Raw genomic sequence first — 20,736 nt, forward strand, 5'->3', positions numbered from 1 at the left:
AAGTGGATATATGTTTACATGCACCCATTTTTGTCGATCCAAATTAATTCAATCTGATTGTAGATACTCTCAGTGGTATTTACGTGTCACAGTACGATTCGAACACTTGTGTACATGTACGTGAAATATATTGCGAACAGAACTGCTAGGGTTTCCTGATCAGTTTAACAAATCCAATCCATCAGTTGCTAGTTCAAATGACCTCGCATAACTCAAATATCAACATCTGATGAACAACATTGCTCATCTTAAACCGCGGGAAATAAACAACCGCGAGAACCGTTTAAAAAAGTCCCGATCGTCCATGTAGGCTACTTTTAACGTAGCGAGACCTGGCGACAATGCAAACGCATCTAACGTCAAACTATTCTGGATAATGTGTGATGTCAATATAGTCCGTGTTTACACATTTGGAAAGTTTTATATGTTCTCTCTTAAAGTCTCGTTGCGTTTTGTGATGTTATAAAAGAACATGGAAGTGGACTTTTTGGTTATAGGGCGGCAGTGGCCACTGTGAGGTTGGGGAAGGGCGGCGCGGGTATCTGACTGCTAATGCTGGCTTGACGTGCTCTTGGAAATTAATTCCTACTTCAACCCGGAAATAACTTGAAACCCGGAAATAAACATTTATATTAGCCTACTAATAAAATTGGAATTATTGAATTTCCGAGAGCAGGTGAAGGCAGCATAAACCCTAAAGGGCGAAACACTGCGTTTTTTTATTTTATTTTGTGTTCCTAGATAGCAAACAGGGTTAGATTAGTATGTTGATTTTTGGTTAGAAATGTCAATATCGGTCGTCAATCAAATTTCGATGTTGAAACATCGTTCACTATTTGGTCGGTATATCGGACCGTTTCATACGTAAGAAGTAAAACATTGAATCAACATCGATATGAGGATATTAACACGACACAACTGGTCGGAATCATATCCTAATTTGGTAACTTGGTGGGAGGAGTCAGAGTTCTGCTAGCGAGCTCGATCACACAATTCAACTTTGCGCGTCCAACTGTCACGGACTGGAGTTCGTCTGAGGTAAGCAATATGTTTTGATTTTACACAGTTCTTCATACAAACACATTTTAACAATATTTGGTTGTTGAAGTTGTTAAACGTGTTATACTGTTTAGGTTTTCTTAAGATACTCTTGTAATTTATCGTCGTGTTTGCACACGGCCGCAGTTTAACTCTGAGGTAAAGCCATGAAGCATCTATCAAGTGTAAAACATAAAACAATTCTATATTTTAAGATAGGCGTGTTGTTATTTCAGTTAACCCAGAACACGGGTTTCTCGCTCGTTTACTTGCACATTTGGCAAAACGCGTTCAACCATTATCTTCCTGCTTCGCTAAACGACATTGTCCTTATCAAATCTTTAAGCTAAATGAACACAGGTAGTTATGTGTTTACTAATTCACATATTATCTACGTTGCTATGTTTTTTGTTTGTACCTGAAACTCGGAGCACCACTTGAGCTCAATAATTTAAGTTAAAAGTTATCACGCGCTTGTTAAATAGCAGTCTAGCTAACAGAGGTTTGTTATAAGAACGTTCCTTTGAGGTTTGTCCAGTTTTTTATGTTTTATTAACGTTCCCAGCTAACGAAAGTCAATCACCATTATGGTGATCAGTCCCAGATAGCACACGTACATCTGTAAGATGTCTGCTAAAGATTAGGAGATCAGGAAAATATCTGCTGTGTGAAAACATCTGCTAAACATCTTAAAAAGAGCTGTTGTACATCCATCCTAAATCATACACATCTTACAGACAAAAAGATGCGTTACGTTGATTTAGAAAGATACTAGTGCCTATTTTAAAATTGGCTTAGACGCGCTTCTAATGTGTGAGTTCTCCGTGATCACCCGGCTGTAAGCGCCGCCAAGAACAGCTTGATGGCAGCAAATACAACTCAGATTGGCCGCTGCCTCTTATACCCCCTTTCCACCATAATGAACTTGGTGCTGGTTCGGAGCTAGCGCTATTGCTGGTTCAGAGCTGGTTCCCACTTGTGAATCTGCTTAGAACAGGTTTCCTTTTCCACGGGTTAGAGAGCCACAAGGGAGCGAAGTCATACGTCACTGACTACGTCTCATCTCCCCCAGCAACGTAAGCGTGGTAGCGCCAAACCTAAAACGCCAACAACAATGTCGGACATTGCGTTACTTGTGATGTTCATGGCTTTGTGAGCGAACATCTTCATCCAAACACGGCGAATCACGAAGAAACAGGTGTTTATTTTGTTTTGCGTCCATCGGGAATTGATTTAAAAATAAATGGTGGTCAGTGTTCGTCAAGGGAACGGTAACCCCTCCCCCAGCACCTGACGCAAGCAGTTCTTAATTCTAGCCCAGCAACTTTTCGATACTAGATAAAATAATGAGGATAAAAGTTGTCGTGCACTGTATTCGATGTCATGTATTTTGATAGCTTTATGCGAGAAATAAACCAATATAGCATAATAAAAAAATTCTGACCTATGCTGGTGCGGTCGTCTATTAATCTCCATCCAGTATGCGTCTGTCCGGGAACAGTCAGGACGTAACTCGTTCCAAAGTTTTCAATATTCTTCATAATCACTAGATAATAGACTGTGGTTTTGTTTAAAATGCATTTAGCCAGAGACGATACTCGCTGAGTGTAACGTTATTAGATTCAAGCACTAGAAGTCTATGTTATGCGTCATTCATACACACCAACTCTTTTGTTTTGATGCAATTTACTAAATTATAACACAAAAAAGAGATATGTTATGTGTTTAAATCAGTTTTGAACTTTGGAACCAAAAACCCCCGCGACATCAGGATCATCTCTATCCGGGATGCTCGTTAGTGAAGCAGGTGCATTAAGCGCATCATTATGCGTCCAATGCGCATGACTTTAAATAACGTAGAAGTGAATGTATTAAGAGCAGAGGTGGGGGACTCGAGTCACATGACTTGACTCGAGTCACAATTTTCAGGACTTGCGACTTGACTTGACTTTGACTTGAGCGCAGGTGACTTGCGACTTGACTTGACTTTAAATGGAAGACTCGACAATGACTTGAACTTTGTAAAGTAATGAAATTAGCTAAAATAATTATTGTGACTCAGCAGCACTACAGCGCCTGTCCCTTTAACGCTGCTCAACTCAAACCGCGCCAAACAAGGTGTAACAGCCAATTACTGTAGAGCAGCTACGATAGAGAGGAAACTGCGCATGCGTCTGGCGGCTTGAAACAGTTGTGGCCGTTACAATGGCGGACAACAGTCGAGCTCCACAGATAGTCACGTTTGGCTATAAGGCCTTTGAACTGGACCGTGAAAAATAAAAAAGATTTGCCAGATGCAGAGTAGGCAACGCGAGGATTTCTGACACGACAACCACAACGTTGAATTTCATCCGACATTACAAGAACCACAAGGAAAGGTAAGAAAGTAATTTCTTTATAGTCAGTGTAATAAAACGATTACTAATATAATGAATTAATCGTTTCTGTTTGTCATAACTTTGCCTTGGTTGTTTTTTTATTATTAGAAATGTGGTCATCAATCATCACTGATAGGCCTACATCTCATCTCATAGTTAGATGAATTGGGGAATCTGGCTATAACGGCGTAGCCCGGATTTTTATGTTCTTAAAACAATAAAATCAAGAAGGGCTTCTCTGTATTACATGTAGGCGAATGTCTATATTAAATGCGCGCATGTTCATGTGTTTGTGTGGACTGTGTGTGGAAGCTGAATAGCAGCTCACTTATATACTGCGCATGACCGGGTGATGGACGCGCCGGTGACATCACTTGGACTTAAATAACTCTTTAAAAACTTTGCGGTCATACTGACGAGAATAATTTCATAGTTCGAATCTGTTAACTGTTTGGATTTTTTTTATACTCACAATAACAACAAATAATGAAACCAGTTCAAATAGAAAACAAATATTCTCAGATTATATATTACGTATGAAACGTGCATATTGCGCGTCCACCGCAGAGATGAAGATTAAGCATCATAACTTCATCACTGGGCTATATTAACATACATTTAATTTATATTCTACCGAAATGAAAAAGATCTGTTCATTTTGATAAACAGGATTCAGTATCGAAGTCAATAAAATGATCCGGGATTCCCATAAATTGCAAATTCCCTATAGGCCTACTGTGCACTTTAATGGACAGCACAAGTATTACAGCATCATATACTTAAAACATACAATAGTCAAGTTTTCAGTCACAATACTTAGTTTATAAGCTTCATAGCCTGTATAAATGCTTAAGTCATTCTGTCAGATACAAGTATTTCCATTTCTGTGTAGACCGTTTCAATTAAATTGAATTAGATTGTATTATACATTTCAGACTGGATTTCTTTTGTGTAAGCAACACTTTTATTTTCAGATATTAATGTTGCACAGATATGCATATAATTCATATATAGCAATGTGAATAAGATACATAATGTATGTATATAAGCTCATCTTTTATGTGCAAAAATAAACATGTATCTAAAAAATTAACCTCTGTTTATTTTAGTACTGCGACTTGACTTAACTTGACTTGAAACTTATCAGGACTTGACTTGCTTAGGGTGAACCCTTGACTTGACTTGCTTGATTTGTCTAAACTGTGACTCGAGACTTGATGGTTAAGACTTGAGACTTGCTTGGACTTGACCATATGTGACTTGTTCCCATCTCTGATTAAGAGCATCATTTTGTGTCCTGGATGTGCATGAGTGAGTTTGGAGACTTTTATACTGTGATAGTTTTGTGTAATAAACAGATATTTATTTGATAAACATTTTGTAAGTATCTGTGCTTTATGAGACACATTTTTGTTTTGTATGTTTTATGTAGTTTAATACAGCACTTGGTTACATTTACAAATCATACTTTTAAAAGTAAAAATACTTAAGGAAAGGAAAGTGGTAGAATTTAATTTACTCATGGATTAAAAGTTTAAAAACAACATTTATTTATGGACTGTAGTGGAGTAAGTATGATGTGCTTTTTTTTAAAATGTAGTTGAAAGTAGGGGTGGGCGATATGGACAAAAAATATTATCTAGATATTTTTGTTGATTTTAACGATAATAAGACGATATCCATTAAAAATGTGATTTTAAAAGTCTGAGTTACTTAATCACTGATGATAACAATGGGCACAATTTTGAATGAAAATAATGCTTATTTATTTTCTTTAGCATGTAAGTATTCAAGTAAAAATTCAAATAGACATACAAAATACTAATTGAACTAGTGTAAGAACATCGAACTAAAAGTAATTTGTAATGTGTGGCCACCTGTTGCATTTCTTATCGTAAGGCACTTTTCTGCTAAACGGCTCTGCTAAAGTTTGCTGAGTGTGCAGCAGGTACCTTAGCCGATGTTGGCTTTTCTCGGGCAGCGGACGCGGAGTCTCGGAACTTTTCATACTCTTGGTATTCCTTGCTATGGTTGGTCCGCAGGTGGTGAAACAAGTTGGTCGTCGAGCTGCTTTTAACAGAAACATGTTTCCTACACACTTTGCACAGTGCCGTCTTTTGAGCAACATCAGTTTTCTCAAAACCAAACCACTTCCATGCAAGTGAAGTTGAGCCACGTTTAGTAACTAAGTCATCCGAAGTAGATTGCACGGCTGTCTGCATGTTATCTCCTTCTGTCAAATGTGTAGCCTAATCACATTCGTTTTCAGGTGTTGAACTTGCGGGCGACCATGCGCTAACCATGCGAACGTATACGTGACGCACGCAGAACAGCAATCACGTGACGCCCTGCTGCAGCCTCTGAATGTGTGGAGTTTTAATGCGCGTTTTGGGAAGTTTTTTCGCAGTAATTTAAATACTCGATAATGAGAATTTGCACATCGTTTACACAACAAACTCGATATTATCGCAGACGATATATATCGCCCACCTCTACTTGAAAGTAAACATGCTTAAGAACTATCCACCCTTGGCAATAAAAGTTAAAATATGCAACTCTACTTTGATCAAGAAAAACAGTGCTGGTATCGGATCAGGATCGGTATTGGCGGATACGCAGAATTCAGGTGTATTTAGACAAACACAGACACCAAGAATCTGGGTATGTATCTCAAAAATGGTTACAATAAACCGATCAACTGCAATGCATGCTAGGTATCATGATTGAGTTTTGTACTATGATGTTACCCAGCATCCATTGTGGCATGAAGATTTATTTTGTTGATGGTCACATTTGTTGAGATTTATACCCTAATTCTAGATGTCTGTCTAAATCTGCTGTGTTTTTTTTTGCGTCCAGATTTCACAAATCTTATTAGACATCAAAATGCAAATAAAGCTCATGTATTTAACTATTTAATTTTTAGAATCCACAGCACTCAAACCAAATGAGATCAATAATTCTAACCACCAGATGCTGGAAATTTTACTGAACACCAGCAAACTCCATTAGATTAGAATCTCCTTGCATTGCCTTAATAAAAGTACCTCACATGCACACAGTTACAAATCGGCAAGAAAATTAACACCTTTAGTCAAGGTACAAAAGCCCAAGTCAAGAAAATTGACATTTTGTATGTTTTTAAAACATTTTCAAAAACATGAAAAAATAACAAACTTTTGTTAGCTGAGAAGTCAGTAATGAAATAAGAATAGATGGCAAATAGAACAGATACAAATGACGTTAACAGTGTGTTTTATGTAGGTCTGATAGTTATTTAAAGTAAAGTGTAATCAAATGTACAGGCTGCTACAAACACAGGCGGTCACTGTTGTGCTTAAAACGTTGGCAGAATGTTGGTTCTACTCTTCCCAGACAGCAAATTCTTGCGGCCCACATCTGGTCCACATACGGCGTGGAATGATGGCACTTCTGCGGTCCGCTCCTGTTTGCCAGATTTGGGCCAAAGGCATGCTAAAGCTTCGCCACATGTCAAACATCAGAACAAATAAAGCAGAGCTGAACCAAATATAAACAACAGTTCATTTCAATTCTGACCCAGATTTATCCCAAAACCAACACCTTTCTGTGCTCCAGTTTGACAGAATTTGTATTTAGTTTCATTATTATTAAAGTGATGATTAAGTTATTCGTGATGAACATCTGCTGTTAACAAACAACATCACTGCAGAAAAGTTCAACAAAAACTACAAAAAAATTACCCAGAGAAACATAACAACTACAACCTGAAATACAACTCGCCAAACAAAAATGTGTTATAAGAACGTTCCTTTCAGATGTTTGATGTTTTTTTAATGTTTTAAGAATGTTACCATCATGGTGATCAGTGTGTCCTTGGGTTGTGCTCTTGACACCTCAGCACAATTTTGACTGATCTGCTGAAAGTGGGTTCTTATAAAGTGCACTTGTCATGGCAGAGCAAATGTGAACCTAACCAAATGGTATTGGTGGAACCACTGTGGTGTTATAATGTAATTCAGGACTCTCATTTAGTTTGAGTTCTCAACTGTAGATCCTGAAAGAACATTGTACGATCAGGAAGTTTGATTGATAATATATCTGTTTTTCACAAATCTTTCTAGATTTCCAAATACAAACAACATTTTGGAATGACAAAGAGATCAAGAATCAATGTATGAATCTCAGCAATGGTAAGAAACAACCAACTAACTCAGATAAAAGGCTTAACCGCAATGCATGCTGGGAATTATAAATTAGTTTTGTGCTATGATGTTACCCAGCATGCATCACAGCATGAAGTTTTCTTTTGTTTATTCTTACCATTGTTGAGATTCATAAACTGATTCTTCATGTCTGTGTGTCTAAGTTCTGAGTAAATATCTTTTTTTTTCTAACAAATTTTTATAGTCTTAAATATGTAATCAAATTCCCAGATGTTTTAATGTACATACAGGATCAGCAGCACAGCAATTTATTCAAATGTAAACATGGCAGATATCTCTCTGACCATCAACCAACACCATTGATCAGAGCATCATTTCAATATCTTTTACAAATGTACCTTACCTTACAAAGGTACATATATGTGCAAGAGTAGATGTCAGGGGTCACCATGATGGTGATTTTGTCAGCTGGGAACGTTCTTATAACAAACGTTTGTAAGCTGGGTTGTATTTCAGGTTGTAGTTGTTGTATTTCTCTGTGTAAATATTTTTTATTTAAAAAAGCAGATGTTCATCACTAACAACTCAATCATCACTATAATAATAATGGAACTCAATACAAATTCTGTCAAACAGGAGCACAGAAAGGTGTTGGTTTTGGGATAAATCTGGGTCAGAATTGAAATGAACTGTTGTTTATATTTGGTTCAGCTCTACTTTATTTGTTTTGATGTTTGACATGTGGCATAGCTTTGGCATGCCTGTGGCCCAAATCTGGCAAACAGGAGCAGACCGCAAAAGTGCCATCATTACACGCCGTATGTGGGCCAGATGAGTAAAGTATGTGGAGTAAGGTGTGGGCCGCAAAAATTTGCTATCTGGGTTGCGAGTGATCATTCTTATTGTTTTACTTTGTGTCTGGGGGAGACTCTGAGGAGGTTTTGATCAAGTACAAGCCAACAAGAGACATTGAAGGCCATCCCCCGTAGGGTTCGACCGATATGCGTTTTTCAGGGCCGATGTCGATTATTGCACCGGTTTTACACAGAGCGGAGCGTGAGCAGCGCAATTTTTTTTTCACTTACATCTTAACAGATGAGGGCTTTAATACAGCCCACAGAAGCAGCGCATAAGCAGCAGTGCAGTGATCATTTCGGCTCAGAGTCTATTTTTACTGCGCTGCTCACACTCAATTAAAGCCATAACTCAGAGAACAGAGCGTACATTTAAATCATTTGAAGTGCTTGCAATGAAGATAAGTGTTCCAAACAAAAGTAAAAAAACAGTGCTTTCTCTTACATTGGCTAATTTTCTGATAGAGTTCGCAGACTTCTTATCGGATCTATTGGTTAACGTCGATAGAGTACTGATTGTTGGAGATTTTAATATCCACGTAGATAGTGCTAACGATCCATTAGCTGTGGCGTTTAAAGAACTGTTAGACTCTTGTGGTGTAACACAATACATCAATAGACCTACTCATCGACTTAATCATACCCTAGACTCAAGGCCATAACCAGGGTTTGAAAATTAGTGAGGTCCAAAGTAACGTGTTAAGAATTGTGCTATAATAACACCCACAAATGCACTCCTAAACTTCAAAATAGACAGACATGTTGATGATTGCGAAAGTTTTTTTATTCAAAATAATGTTTTACATTTCACAGACGTGTGTGTGTGTGTGTGTGTGTGTGTGTGTGCGCGTGCGTGTACTACTCTTCATTCCTTGGCTCACTGAAATGACAAAATAAAAAAAGACAGATTCAGACTTCGGACAGAGAGTTTATAATCAATGCAAATGCAAATGACTGTTGGATGACTATACTCTTTACAACATGCATTACCTTTCCATTGAAAGCTAGCTGTATCCTCCTGTGGCCAGAGGCATCCCACCGTCTAAGGACTCTCTCCTTGTCCAGCTTAACTTTTTGATGAACATGCATCAACGCCAGTCCTGTGAGCCTTTCACTAGACATAGAAGATCTGAGCCATGTTTTGAGCCTTCGCATTGCAGAGAATGACCGTTCACATTCACATGTTGTCACTGGAAGTGTAAGAAAAATTTTCAGCATACACTGGATGTTGGGGAAGAAGGACATCTGTGTTGTTTTCAGAGTTTCCAATGCTGATGCAGGCAGCACCCCATCTTCAGAGTGAAACTTGTGCCTCCAGCATTCTATTTCCTGCTCTACTGTGTTTGGATAAGGTAGGTCCTCTTGGTACCACTTTACCATTCTTTGCTCTCTTTCTTCTGTGAGTTTCTTCAAAGATTTTGGTACCAGGTAAGCTGCTAGTAATGCAGGCTCATTACTTTCAGAGAATCTCTCATCCAGCTCACTAGTTATGTGATCGATGAAGGGATAGAAAAGATTCACCCGGTAGTGGTCTTCCACTGACTCTGTAGATATGTTTGCTCTGTAATTCTGTTTTACTGTTATTCTACGCTTTGTTGGGACCACATCAACTGAGTTGGCCAATGCTGTGGCTTTTTGAAAACATGGACTGAATCCTTGCTCATTTCTTTGTTTGGCTATGACTTGCCGTACATTTCTTGCCTCCTCGTATGCTGTGATGATGTCCAAGTTGGTAGACTGCAGCTTTTTGGTTAGAGGTAGCATATAACCCAGCACTTTGTTGGCTATTACAGCAGTAATGATGGTCTCAAATGTTCCAATACTATGCCGGAGAGTACTGGCCTTTCCAGAGGTGGTAGTTACTTCTGCCTCCATGGTCTCCAAAACAGAATGTATAGCAGTGAACTGCTCCACAAAAGCACTCAGTGTGTTTGCTCTGCTACCCCATCTAATGTCTGACATCAGTGGGATCCCTGCTGTTTTTGGTTGCCCTTCTCTTCTACTCTCTGCCCGCAGGGCATCTTTTCTGGCCCCTGTGGCTGAGAAGAACACTGCAATCTTTTCTACGATGGACATTGTGTTCCTCACCAAAGGAAGATCAGAACCACCATGCACCACAACCAAATTAAGTGCATGGCTCCTACAATGGGTGTACATTGCCCTGGGGTACAGTTCCTTGACTCTCTTTTGTACCCCACTCACTTTGCCACTCATTGTAGAGGCCCCATCATAACCCTGACCCCTTAGGAAAGTTATTTGAAGACCCCACTTTGTCAGCTGATTAAGAATGGCTGAGGTTATTGTTGCCGCATCTTGTTTGGGCAATGGACAGAACCCGAGAAAATCCTCCTTTATCTCTAGGTTTTCTTCCTCCTCATTGACGTAACGGACACATAAGGACATCTGTTCAGTCCCACTTATATCCATGGACTCATCAGCTAATACAGTGAAGTACTGGGCAGCCTGTATTCTATTGATTAGGGTCCCTCTGATTTCCTCTGCACAACATTCAATAAGCTCATTCTGAATTGCGGGTGAAAGGTATATTGCATTTTTCGGTGCAGTCTGCATGTGTTGCTTTAAGGCCACATCAAATTGTGCTTTCCAGTTAACGAAGTGGTTAAAGTTTCCATTCTCACTGTCCCCCTCCCAGCTCCCTCGGAATGCTACATTTCGCTGGCCAAGACACACAATTATGTCAATAATAGATAGAAGACTGTTACGATTCGCAATGACTTTTTCCTCATATTTCTGGCTGATTATTGAACTAATGTCCTTTCTTTTTTTTTGGACAACAGAAAGGAAGTTTTCTGCCTTTTCTGTGGATTTTCGGTGTCCTTCTGTTAAACTGTGTCTTGGGATGATACCTCTCTTTTCACCCACAGCATTCTTCCAGTCAGTGAAGCCCTTTGTAAGAAAACTAAAGTTTGAGCCCTTTAACTTATTAAAGCTGAGGCAATGAGCACAATATGCTGAATCCTCAAATGGTGAGTAACGAAGCCATTCATATTTTTTCTCCCACTGGACATTGTATTTTAGTTGTTTTGCGCCAAATTTCTGATAGGGATAGCTATGCTGCTCTGGTGGTATCCATCTATTTTGGAGCAAACAGGTTTTATCTCCATCTGAGAGGCTCTCGCCCTTATTAATTTTTTTCTTCATTCTCACAGGGTCAAAGGGATGAAGAGTCCCTTCATCAGTGTTCTCGCTGCCCTGCTCATCACTGATGTCATCCTCATCTAAGTTCCTCTGCTCTCTGTCCTCCTCCTCTGTCTCCTGATCTCTATCTTCCTCTCTGTTGCTCTCCTCTGTCTCCTGATCTCTATCATTCTCACTGTTGCTCTCCTCCATCTTGTTTTGATCTCTATCCTCCTCTCTGTTGCTCTCCTCCATCTTGTTTTGATCTCTATCATCCTCTCTGTTGCTCTCCTCTGTCTCCTGATCTCTATCCTCCTCTCTGTTGCTCTCCTCTGTCTCCTGATCTCTATCCTCCTCTCTGTTGCTCTCCTCTTTGTTCTCATATCCATCATCCTGATCTTTCAATTTAGGCTTTTTTTTAAGAAATACATCTAACGTATTTTGCCGGAACCTTTTTGCCATTCTACACTCTCTCTGTTCTGTCTGTTTTGGAGGATAAACATTGTTAAATTAGACCTTCTTTATTGCATCACAATGGTTTATGTAACAATACTGATTACTGTAATAGATTTCCATAATAAACATTGCTATATGGATAAGTAATAATAACTTTGTCTGTGCTCTAATGCAGTGATTGTCAACTGGTTAGGCCATTGAACCCACATTTTACCATGGACATTAAGCTGCGACCCTTTTTTTGTGGAAATTGACTAATATATATATATATATATATATATATATATGTGTGCCATCTGAAAATTTCTTCTAGAGTGGTCATTTTTATCAAGCTCGTATATTTAAGTTCAATCATTTATATATATATATATATATATATATATATATATATAAAGTAAATAGATAGATAGATAGATGCACTGTATGAATATGAGGTACCGTATAAGTAACCTTAGGTAAGGTAGCAGTTCCAAAATAGTTTTTGTTAATAGTTGGTATGTGTGACGAGACCACAGTCATTTAGAAATACATTACAAAAACACAGTGAAAATAAAGTAGCATTTTGAGGGTTAAGGTCTGTTACCATGGTAAATTTTCGCGCAACGAGCACAGTAGCCTATGACTGACAGGACTGGAAAGTTCGTTTTTTTAGGTGAGGGAATTTTTATTTTATAACGTTATAAAAACGTTAGAATAATGACACCGATATAAAACTTGACCTCATTTGACCGTAAATACTGAATGAGGAAAAAGCGTTTTTGATAGTCAACCGCTTTCACGCACGTCTGTCAAAATAAAAGTCTAGCGTCAGAAAAAAACAGAATTACGTTTGTTGTTTCTTTGAATGCACACTCCGCAACCCACTCAAAACGTTTTTGCGACCCACCAGTTGAAAACACTGCTTTAATTTATGTTTTTTGATGACTTAAGGTTAACTAAAGAGCATGAGACGTCATCCTGCTGGTCAGTAACGTTATTTGGCAATGGCAAAGCCTATTTCATTCTGTAACAAACATATTTGTATTATGCTATTGTTTTTGTTGGTGTTAATCATTTCTTTCAGATATTAACGATGATCACTGCGTTTGTCTTACCAATGGTGGTATTTTCCTGTCAGCAATTAAGTTACAGTTTGTCTGTAAGCTTTTTTTTATTAATGTACAATGTTGCCAGATATTGCTATGAAAAACAAGCAATTTCAAAAAGAAAGAAAAAGATATCCGAAATAAGTTCAAAGCTTGTGTTTTGTGAATAAGATTAATATATCACTAACACTAACGTTCTACTTTACACTTTATAAACGTCCCAAGACTCCCAAAGTGTCACAATAAATTGGAAAAACGAGTAAAAAAACACGTATAATAGGTGCATCTGGCAACAAATGGAGGCATACCCGCGCTCTCACTCAACGCGCTCTCAAGCCCCGTTCACTGCGCTAGCTTCTCGCAGCAACATGATGAATTGCGAACACTCATATGATATGGGGTGGTTTAAATGGCAAAATAATCATTCAGAGAGCTTGACATTTTATTTTTGAATATAAAAAAATGACCGAGGTCCGGACCTCGGTGACCTCATAGCTGGCTACGGCCGTGCCTAGACTTGATTATATCTCACAGAGCCGATCTAACCAATATCGATATTATAGCTCAAAGCGACGATGTTTCTAATCACCATTTTATAACATATACAACTGATTTCAGCAGTGCGCAGTGTACATCTGGTTATCGACAGGGTAGAACAATCACCTCAACTACTAAAGATAGTTTCATAAAGAACCTGCCAGATCTGACTCCTTTAATAACCTTTCCAACTAATATAGAATCGCTCGACGACATGACCAGCAACATGGGCACTATTTTCTCTAACACATTAGAAGCGGTCGCACCTATGAAGTCAAAAAAGATTAATGAAAAGATCACAGCACCATGGTATAATAACACCACTCGCGCCCTAAAAAGAGAAACGCGTAAACTGGAGCGAAAATGGAAACAAACCCAATTAGAGGTCTTTAAAATTGCATGGAAAGAGAGTACAAACTGCTACAAAAAGGCACTAAAAGCAGCAAAAGCCGAGCACTTCCGTAACCTCATAGAAAATAACAAAAACAATCCAAGGTTTATATTTAGTACAAGTGCTAAACTAACAAACAAACAGACTCCACCTGACCTGGGTATTCCACCGCACCTTGGTAGCAATGAATTCATGAAGTTTTTTACCGAGATAATCGAAATAATACGAGACAACATAGCTAAAACCAAACCTCCAAGTGTGTCTGAAGAATTAGTTTCAACCGTCACCCAAAAAGAAAAGCTAGAGTGTTTTTCTCCTATAAATCAAGAAGATTTAATTAAATTTATTGCAACATCCAAACCGACAACATGCTTATTAGACCCCATTCCGACTTCTTTATTAAAAGAGTTACTACCTGTTGCAATTGAGCCCATTTGTAACATTATTAACTCGTCAATCAATCTAGGACATGTCCCAGGGCCCTTTAAGCTGGCTGTAATTAAGCCTCTTATCAAAAAACCAAACTTTATAACTTTTGGCCCTCCCGGTTGAGCCTGGTTTCTCCTAAGTTTTTTTTTCTCCATTAATCAATCATGGGAGTTTGGGTTCCTCGCCACAGCAGGGCAGTGTTGGCCTGCTCACTGGGAGACTGGATTTATTTATTAGATATTATTAATTGGAATGATCTATGTTCTATAAACATCATGCACTGTGCTGTTCTACTTTTCTGTTTTTCTTGTTTTCTCCTGTAAAGCTGATTGGAACAATGCGAAAAGTGCTATATAAATAAACTTGAATTGAATAAGCTGTCAAAAAACAAAGACAGGGTATAAAAAAACAAATATACTGGTCAGCCATGTCATCCACAGAAGGACCTAAAAAGGTTGCAAAGTGGAAGAGTTTACATTATCACGTTCAGAACATCGACACTCATGAGGATCACTATTTTTTTATTTCTTATTGGTTTTTATAACAGGTGCCATGGTGCTTTACAAAGAGAAGCTGCTCACTAACAACAGAATTCTCAAAGATGTGGCAAAGCCAAGCCACCAACATCAAACTTCAGCTCTTGAGGCATTTCATAGTGTCATTCCGAGATTTGCCCTGAAGAATGTTGTTTACCCTTTTATTGGAATGCTATGCATATAATATTATTTTTAAGATAAGTTTTAGTAAAACTAAGTTGTATCAAAACAAAAATATTAATGAAACATAAGCATTCTTATTGTCAAAGTTTTTTCAACTTCATTTCAATTGATCCTTATAGTCTTTATCTTGTGGCAGTCCATTTCATTGAGAATGCGGTTCGTGAACAGGCACTGACATTGGAGGGCACACCTGTATACAAGATACTGTATCCTTAATCAAAGAAGGAGCAACCTACAGCGAAACCAGTAAAAACAGAGCCCACTTTTGATATATTTAAAAATGTAACATTTATTTGAAATACAAATTTAAAAATATAAACTTTACACTGATGTATAATATAAATAAATACTTCAAGTACTACAAATTTAAATGTAACTATACTTGCAAACGTTTTAAAGTATCACTAGTGTTTAAAAAAAGATTACTAAAAAATGTTTTTTCCACAACAGAATACATCAATGATCTGATGAGACTGCTGTTCCTGGAGGTATTTAACAACCCAGAGACCTTTGTTGAAGCACTCTGGAAAGTTCCAGATTACCCATCAGCGCAGTGTGACAGGCCAGCAAAGGAGGATTTCAACGACCGACATGTGTCTTGGTTCAATCCAGCGGTGGCCGGTTGCCAAGTTGTTCCCCCCAGCATCAGGAAATTCATGCAGAATTCGCAGTACAACACACGATGGAATGACCATGCACACATGTCTGCAGAGATATCCCCAGCACCAGCTAACAAAACTGTAATGACCAAGATACATGAAACATCTACCGAAGAGTGATAGAAATATTACATGTTGTCAGTATGGCATAAGCTTGTTTTTGATATCTTGTCCTTGCACATAGCAATTTCTTTCTTGTATTTGTATTTTGCTCACGAAAACATACTTTTAAAAGGTTATTGGTTTGATAATATTATATAAAACAATGATACTTACTCCTCCGTTCTCCTGTTAAGTGGGCCATAGTCTTCTCTGTAAATGTTGAATGTATTTTGAAGTGCATAGACATTTAGGCAGTTAATCTGTAGTCCAGGATATTCTGTCATGCACATAATGGAGGTTGCCACCTGACTTTATCATCTCTTTACCTTTTCAGAAATAAGACAACATATCATGTCAGAAATGTAATGTACAGTAGCAAATCTTCATGATTTAAGTGCTATTAGCAATGTTCCATTTCCTGAATGAGGTAAGAACTATGCAGGCATGTATTTACATCTCATTTGTGGAATAATGCCTACAATGTAACCTACATTGTAGCCTACAAATTTTATACTGGTTTTGATGTAATAACATTTCAAATCGTAATATTTCATTAGTTTTTTTCATAACTAATATTTAAATGTAGTACATTCATAAAATAAATTGAGTTACAATGGAGTTATTTCTTGGCAGCACACATTTTCCACCTCAGTTGGCATTGTACTGCAATGATGACATAACCTTTTAAACGTGCAACAAATAAAAATATTTATACATCGTGGATGACGACAAGGTCATTTTCACGACAGCAGCTAAGCACACGAGTAAAACATACCACATAGAGACATCTTGCTATAGTCGTCGTGGCTGCTGCTCAGACTAAACAACTAGGCACTAAAACCAAAGATTGGGAAATACTTCAAAACTTTCGAATGCGACCAGGATTTCTTTCAGGATAGTGGTTTACCAGCTTACTGCCGACAATTGAACAGGGTACCCGCGGCGTCTTAAAAGCATTGAAAAAGTCTTAAATTTGATAATCTAAAATTAAGGTCTTAATAGCCTTGAATTTGGTATACAAAGTCTTGGATTTCATTACAAAGGTCTTATTTTTATTTTTTAACTTTTCCTAGGATTAAGTTTATCAAAATTCAGGTCATAGTAGCTAGCCTAGTTTGTCGGCTAAAATGGGAAAGTGTCGGTTTAATCCGCTGTGGACAAGGAATCTGAATTACGTTTGGGTCAAGCCTGTGCCAGGAAATGAACGCGAGGCCTATTGCTGTTGGTGCAGGAAATCTTTTAAGCTAGCGACAATGGGTGTTACGGCCCTGGACTCCCATATGAAGGGTGCCAAACACACCGCGTGTAGCACTGATCGCCAGCGCCAACCACCTATTGGCCCGTTCTTCTGTGCACCGCGGATCACTTTGGTTACTGAAACAGCTCTGACTATCAATAATGAAGACATTTCTACAATAGAAATGCCACCACAGCCAAGGAACATTCTATCGTACTGTGGCTCGACACCAACTCTGCGTGCAGAGGTGATGTGGGTCCTTAAAACAGTCTCTGAGCACCACTCTTACACTTCAAATGAAAACGTTACAGAGATTTTTAAAATCATGTTTCCTGACTCCGAGGTTGCAGCTACATTCTCGTGTGGAAGCAACAAAACGGCATATATTACTAAATTCGGATTAGCTCCCTTTATAACGAAAGAACTGACTGACCATGTCAATATGTCCAACGGGTTTGTGATCATGTTTGACGAGAGTCTCAATAAGATGACGAAAAGTAAGCAGTTGGACCTTCATATTCGCTACTGGGTGGACGACCACGTCCAGTCACGATACTTCGGCTCGCAGTTCATGGGTCATGCAACGGCGGTGGATTAGCTCAAACATTTCAAAGTAAGTTTTTATTCTGAATTTTATAAATAATATATGATATAGTAAAGTAACATAACACGACCAAGTGATAATATCACGATTGCAAATGTTACATTGAATGCATAGTTTAATAAACGAGTAGCCTAGCTATGTAGGCTTTTACAATTTAGACGCAATATCGTTTTGTTCTATTTCAACGACGAAAATAGTTACAAAAGAAAAGCAACACTAAAGTGCTGTGTTTTGTTATTGAATGATTCAGCATTTTAAACAAATCGTTTTAATGAATGACTCAATGATTCATTTATTAAGACGGTCACTTGCTGCCACCTATTAATTTATTGTTTAAAGGCATCATTTTTTTATATTATTTGTTTAAACATCAATCTCATCAAAATAATTTATTACAGTTGCAATTTTGCAGTGTAAATGACTTAATTTGATTGATAACGGCAGCCTTATTATTATAACTGAATTTGATCAAATGTTGATCAAGAATTTGACAGGAAAATCACAATTATGCAGATTTAAGTATGTAAAGTGTGATGAGAATATTGCTTCAAAATAAATTTGATTTATTTATGACAGACATTATTTAAAAAGTAGAAACATATTATGTCATTAAAATGTATTGTAACATTATTATAAAAACTTCCTTATGTGTGATTTAAATGGAAGTAGCTTACAAATAAATAATTTTTAACCTTTAATATTAGAATGATGTACCATCTGGGGTTCCTTATGGTTTACTTTACAGTGAGAGATTTTTTTCTTGTTATGTACTGTACTTGATAGGCCCCAACTTAATTAATATGATATCAAATTGTTTTAATTATTGGTTTTATTGTTTATTTTTTTACTTGAAGGAAATGTCTTGAAGCAAAATGTTTTCTTGTCAGAATGCACCAGAATGCTTCATTTACATGTTTAAATCATAAAAATTGTCTCATGGGGGATAATTCCCCAGACCCCCCTACAACAAATTACTTCGTTAACATGTCACCTTTTTCACCAGTTGTGAGTTTGCATGTCTGAACCTGTATCTCACCACTCAGACAGAACCCTTTAACCTTGAGGCCCCAACCTCCATCACGCTAGCTATTATGTAGGCTATATAATGTCTTTGTTTAAAATTTGCTTTTCACGTCTTTTAGGAGTGTGTATGTGACCTTGACTTGAGGAAGATGGTCTCTGTGTCTATGGATGGACCCAGTGTTAATTGGCGTTTTTTGGAGATGCTGCAGCAGGAGCATGCAGAGCATTTTGGGGGTGCTCAGCTGGCAGTGGTGGGGAGTTGTGGCCTGCATACTCTCCATAATGCTGTCAAATGTGGATTCACCGACTGGCATATGGAGAAGTTCCTAAGAGCTCTGCATACAATTTTTCACAATGTGCCAGCAAGAAGGGAGGATTTCTGTAATCTCACAAAGTCCAAAATCTTCGCTTTGCCTTTTTGTGGTCATCGCTGGGTCGAGAACCTCCCTGTGGCGGAGAGGGCCCTTGTCATCTGGCCAGACATGATGAAGTATGTTGAGGCTGTTAGCACCAAAAAGCTTCCTAACCCTGGGACGTCCTCCTATGATACCATTGCGGCGGCAACCAAAGACCCTCTCATTCTGGCAAAGCTTCACTTTTTCATGGCAGTGTGTCGAAGTGTAACACCTTTCCTCACCAGATACCAGACTGATGAGCCTGTGCTGCCTTTCATTGGTAATGACTTGGCTGAACTGCTGAAGGTGAGGTGAATCTACTCATTTTATTGTCATAGTGATTTTAAAATCTCCTCTCGTTCACAGTTACGCTAAGACTACAGCTAAGACTGAATGAATTGAAAATGAAAATATTTTGAATAGTCAGATAAATTAGGCTCATTTAATAATACTGAAGAAAAGAAACATTGTAAAGTCAGAGTGCTTATTTTGTATTGTAAAATATTTTGTATTCTCAAATATGTATATTGTTGTCTTTTCGTAGAGTTTGCTGAGGCGATTCATCAAACAAGAACTTCTCAATGATGCCACACCTCAGCATTTGGTCCGGCTTGATGTTAGTGACATGCAGTCCAGGGTTCATCTAAGAGCTGTTGATATTGGCATTGGAGCTGAGGCTGCAATAAAGGTATTTAGGAAATACATAATGTGTGACCAGACTGCTCCTGGTGTCCCTGTTGTTAGACCCGTCTGCTCAGCCCCTCACTGGATAGAAGGAAAGAGGAGGGAGAGGAAGCTATTTACTTAATTTAGTCCCCATTCATCCTTAGGAACGTCAGCAGCAGAGTAGATCCACTGAGGAGCTTTCTGTCCTCCAGTTCAGAAAGGAATGCATGGAGGGTCTGTCCAAAATTGTGAAGAAGATTCAAGAGAAGAGCCCTTTAAAATTCCCAACTGTAAGGCAAATGACTTGTCTTAACCCAGCTGTGATGTATTCAAATCCAGAATTGTGTCAGGGCCAGATGAAGTGTCTAGTCAAAAGGTTTCTTCAAGACAAGCAGTTAGATGGGGTTGCTGCAGGTATATAAGATTAAGTCCTGACGTTAGGCATACAATTTACAAAAGAAACACGTGTACATTTGATGTGAGTGCTATTTCTTTCACTCTTTCTTTAGGTGATCTGATCATTCAGCAATTTTCACAATTGTTGTCCCTGGAGGTGAGGAATGAGAAGTTCCTGTCCTTCAAGCCCCTCGAGAAGAGGCTGGATGTGTTTCTCCATCCTTATATAAGTCAGCCCTACCCACAGCTCTGGGCTTTCATCAGAAACCTTCTGCTCCTCTCCCATGGGCAGGCTACGGTGGAGAGGGGCTTCTCTATCAATAAACAAGTAGAAACTTGTAATATCCAAGAGGACATTGTCATTGCACAAAGAGTTGTGTGCGATTACGTGTCCATGCATGGGGGGTGTTACCAAGGTGCCCCTCACACCAGAGCTCCTGTCTTCAGTCACATCAGCAAGGGTGAGGTACAGGATGCATCTTGA

General features: G+C 38.4%; 2 protein-coding genes and 1 long non-coding RNA gene across 3 annotated transcripts; 2 read left to right on the forward strand and 1 right to left on the reverse strand.

The window, feature by feature from the left end:
- Positions 1-62: 62 nt before the first annotated feature.
- On the forward strand, positions 63-15,908 carry LOC130414015 (uncharacterized). Its single transcript, XR_008905569.1, has 3 exons — positions 63-1,038; positions 14,999-15,416; positions 15,621-15,908. It is a non-coding gene; the product is annotated as an uncharacterized LOC130414015 (long non-coding RNA).
- LOC130414013 (52 kDa repressor of the inhibitor of the protein kinase-like) lies at positions 8,380-12,257 on the reverse strand. Its single transcript, XM_056739612.1, has 2 exons — positions 9,406-12,257; positions 8,380-9,295 (listed from the first exon to the last, which is right to left on the reverse strand). The coding sequence occupies exons 1-2, from the start codon at positions 12,013-12,015 to the stop codon at positions 9,293-9,295; spliced, it is 2,613 nt and encodes an 870-aa protein (XP_056595590.1). The 5' UTR covers positions 12,016-12,257; the 3' UTR covers positions 8,380-9,292.
- A 3,021-nt stretch (positions 15,909-18,929) lies between the features above and the next one.
- Positions 18,930-20,736, forward strand: LOC130414008 (uncharacterized). Its single transcript, XM_056739608.1, has 4 exons — positions 18,930-19,496; positions 19,735-19,878; positions 20,021-20,270; positions 20,366-20,736. The coding sequence occupies exons 1-4, from the start codon at positions 18,945-18,947 to the stop codon at positions 20,734-20,736; spliced, it is 1,317 nt and encodes a 438-aa protein (XP_056595586.1). The 5' UTR covers positions 18,930-18,944.

The sequence above is a fragment of the Triplophysa dalaica genome, chromosome 24, assembly GCF_015846415.1.
Source record: "Triplophysa dalaica isolate WHDGS20190420 chromosome 24, ASM1584641v1, whole genome shotgun sequence".
NCBI classification, from domain to species: Eukaryota; Metazoa; Chordata; class Actinopteri; order Cypriniformes; family Nemacheilidae; genus Triplophysa; species Triplophysa dalaica.

What these genes read in the sequence shown, in the direction of transcription:
- LOC130414013 (XM_056739612.1), bottom strand. Translation starts at nt 12,015, where the DNA reads ATGGCAAAAAGGTTCCGGCAAAATACGTTAGATGTATTTCTTAAAAAA.
- LOC130414008 (XM_056739608.1), top strand. Translation starts at nt 18,945, where the DNA reads ATGGTCTCTGTGTCTATGGATGGACCCAGTGTTAATTGGCGTTTTTTG. An exon ending in ACTTGGCTGAACTGCTGAAG is followed by an intron (nt 19,497 to 19,734) that starts GTGAGGTGAATC and finishes GTCTTTTCGTAG; the next exon opens with AGTTTGCTGAGGCGATTCAT. An exon ending in GAGCTGAGGCTGCAATAAAG is followed by an intron (nt 19,879 to 20,020) that starts GTATTTAGGAAA and finishes ATTCATCCTTAG; the next exon opens with GAACGTCAGCAGCAGAGTAG.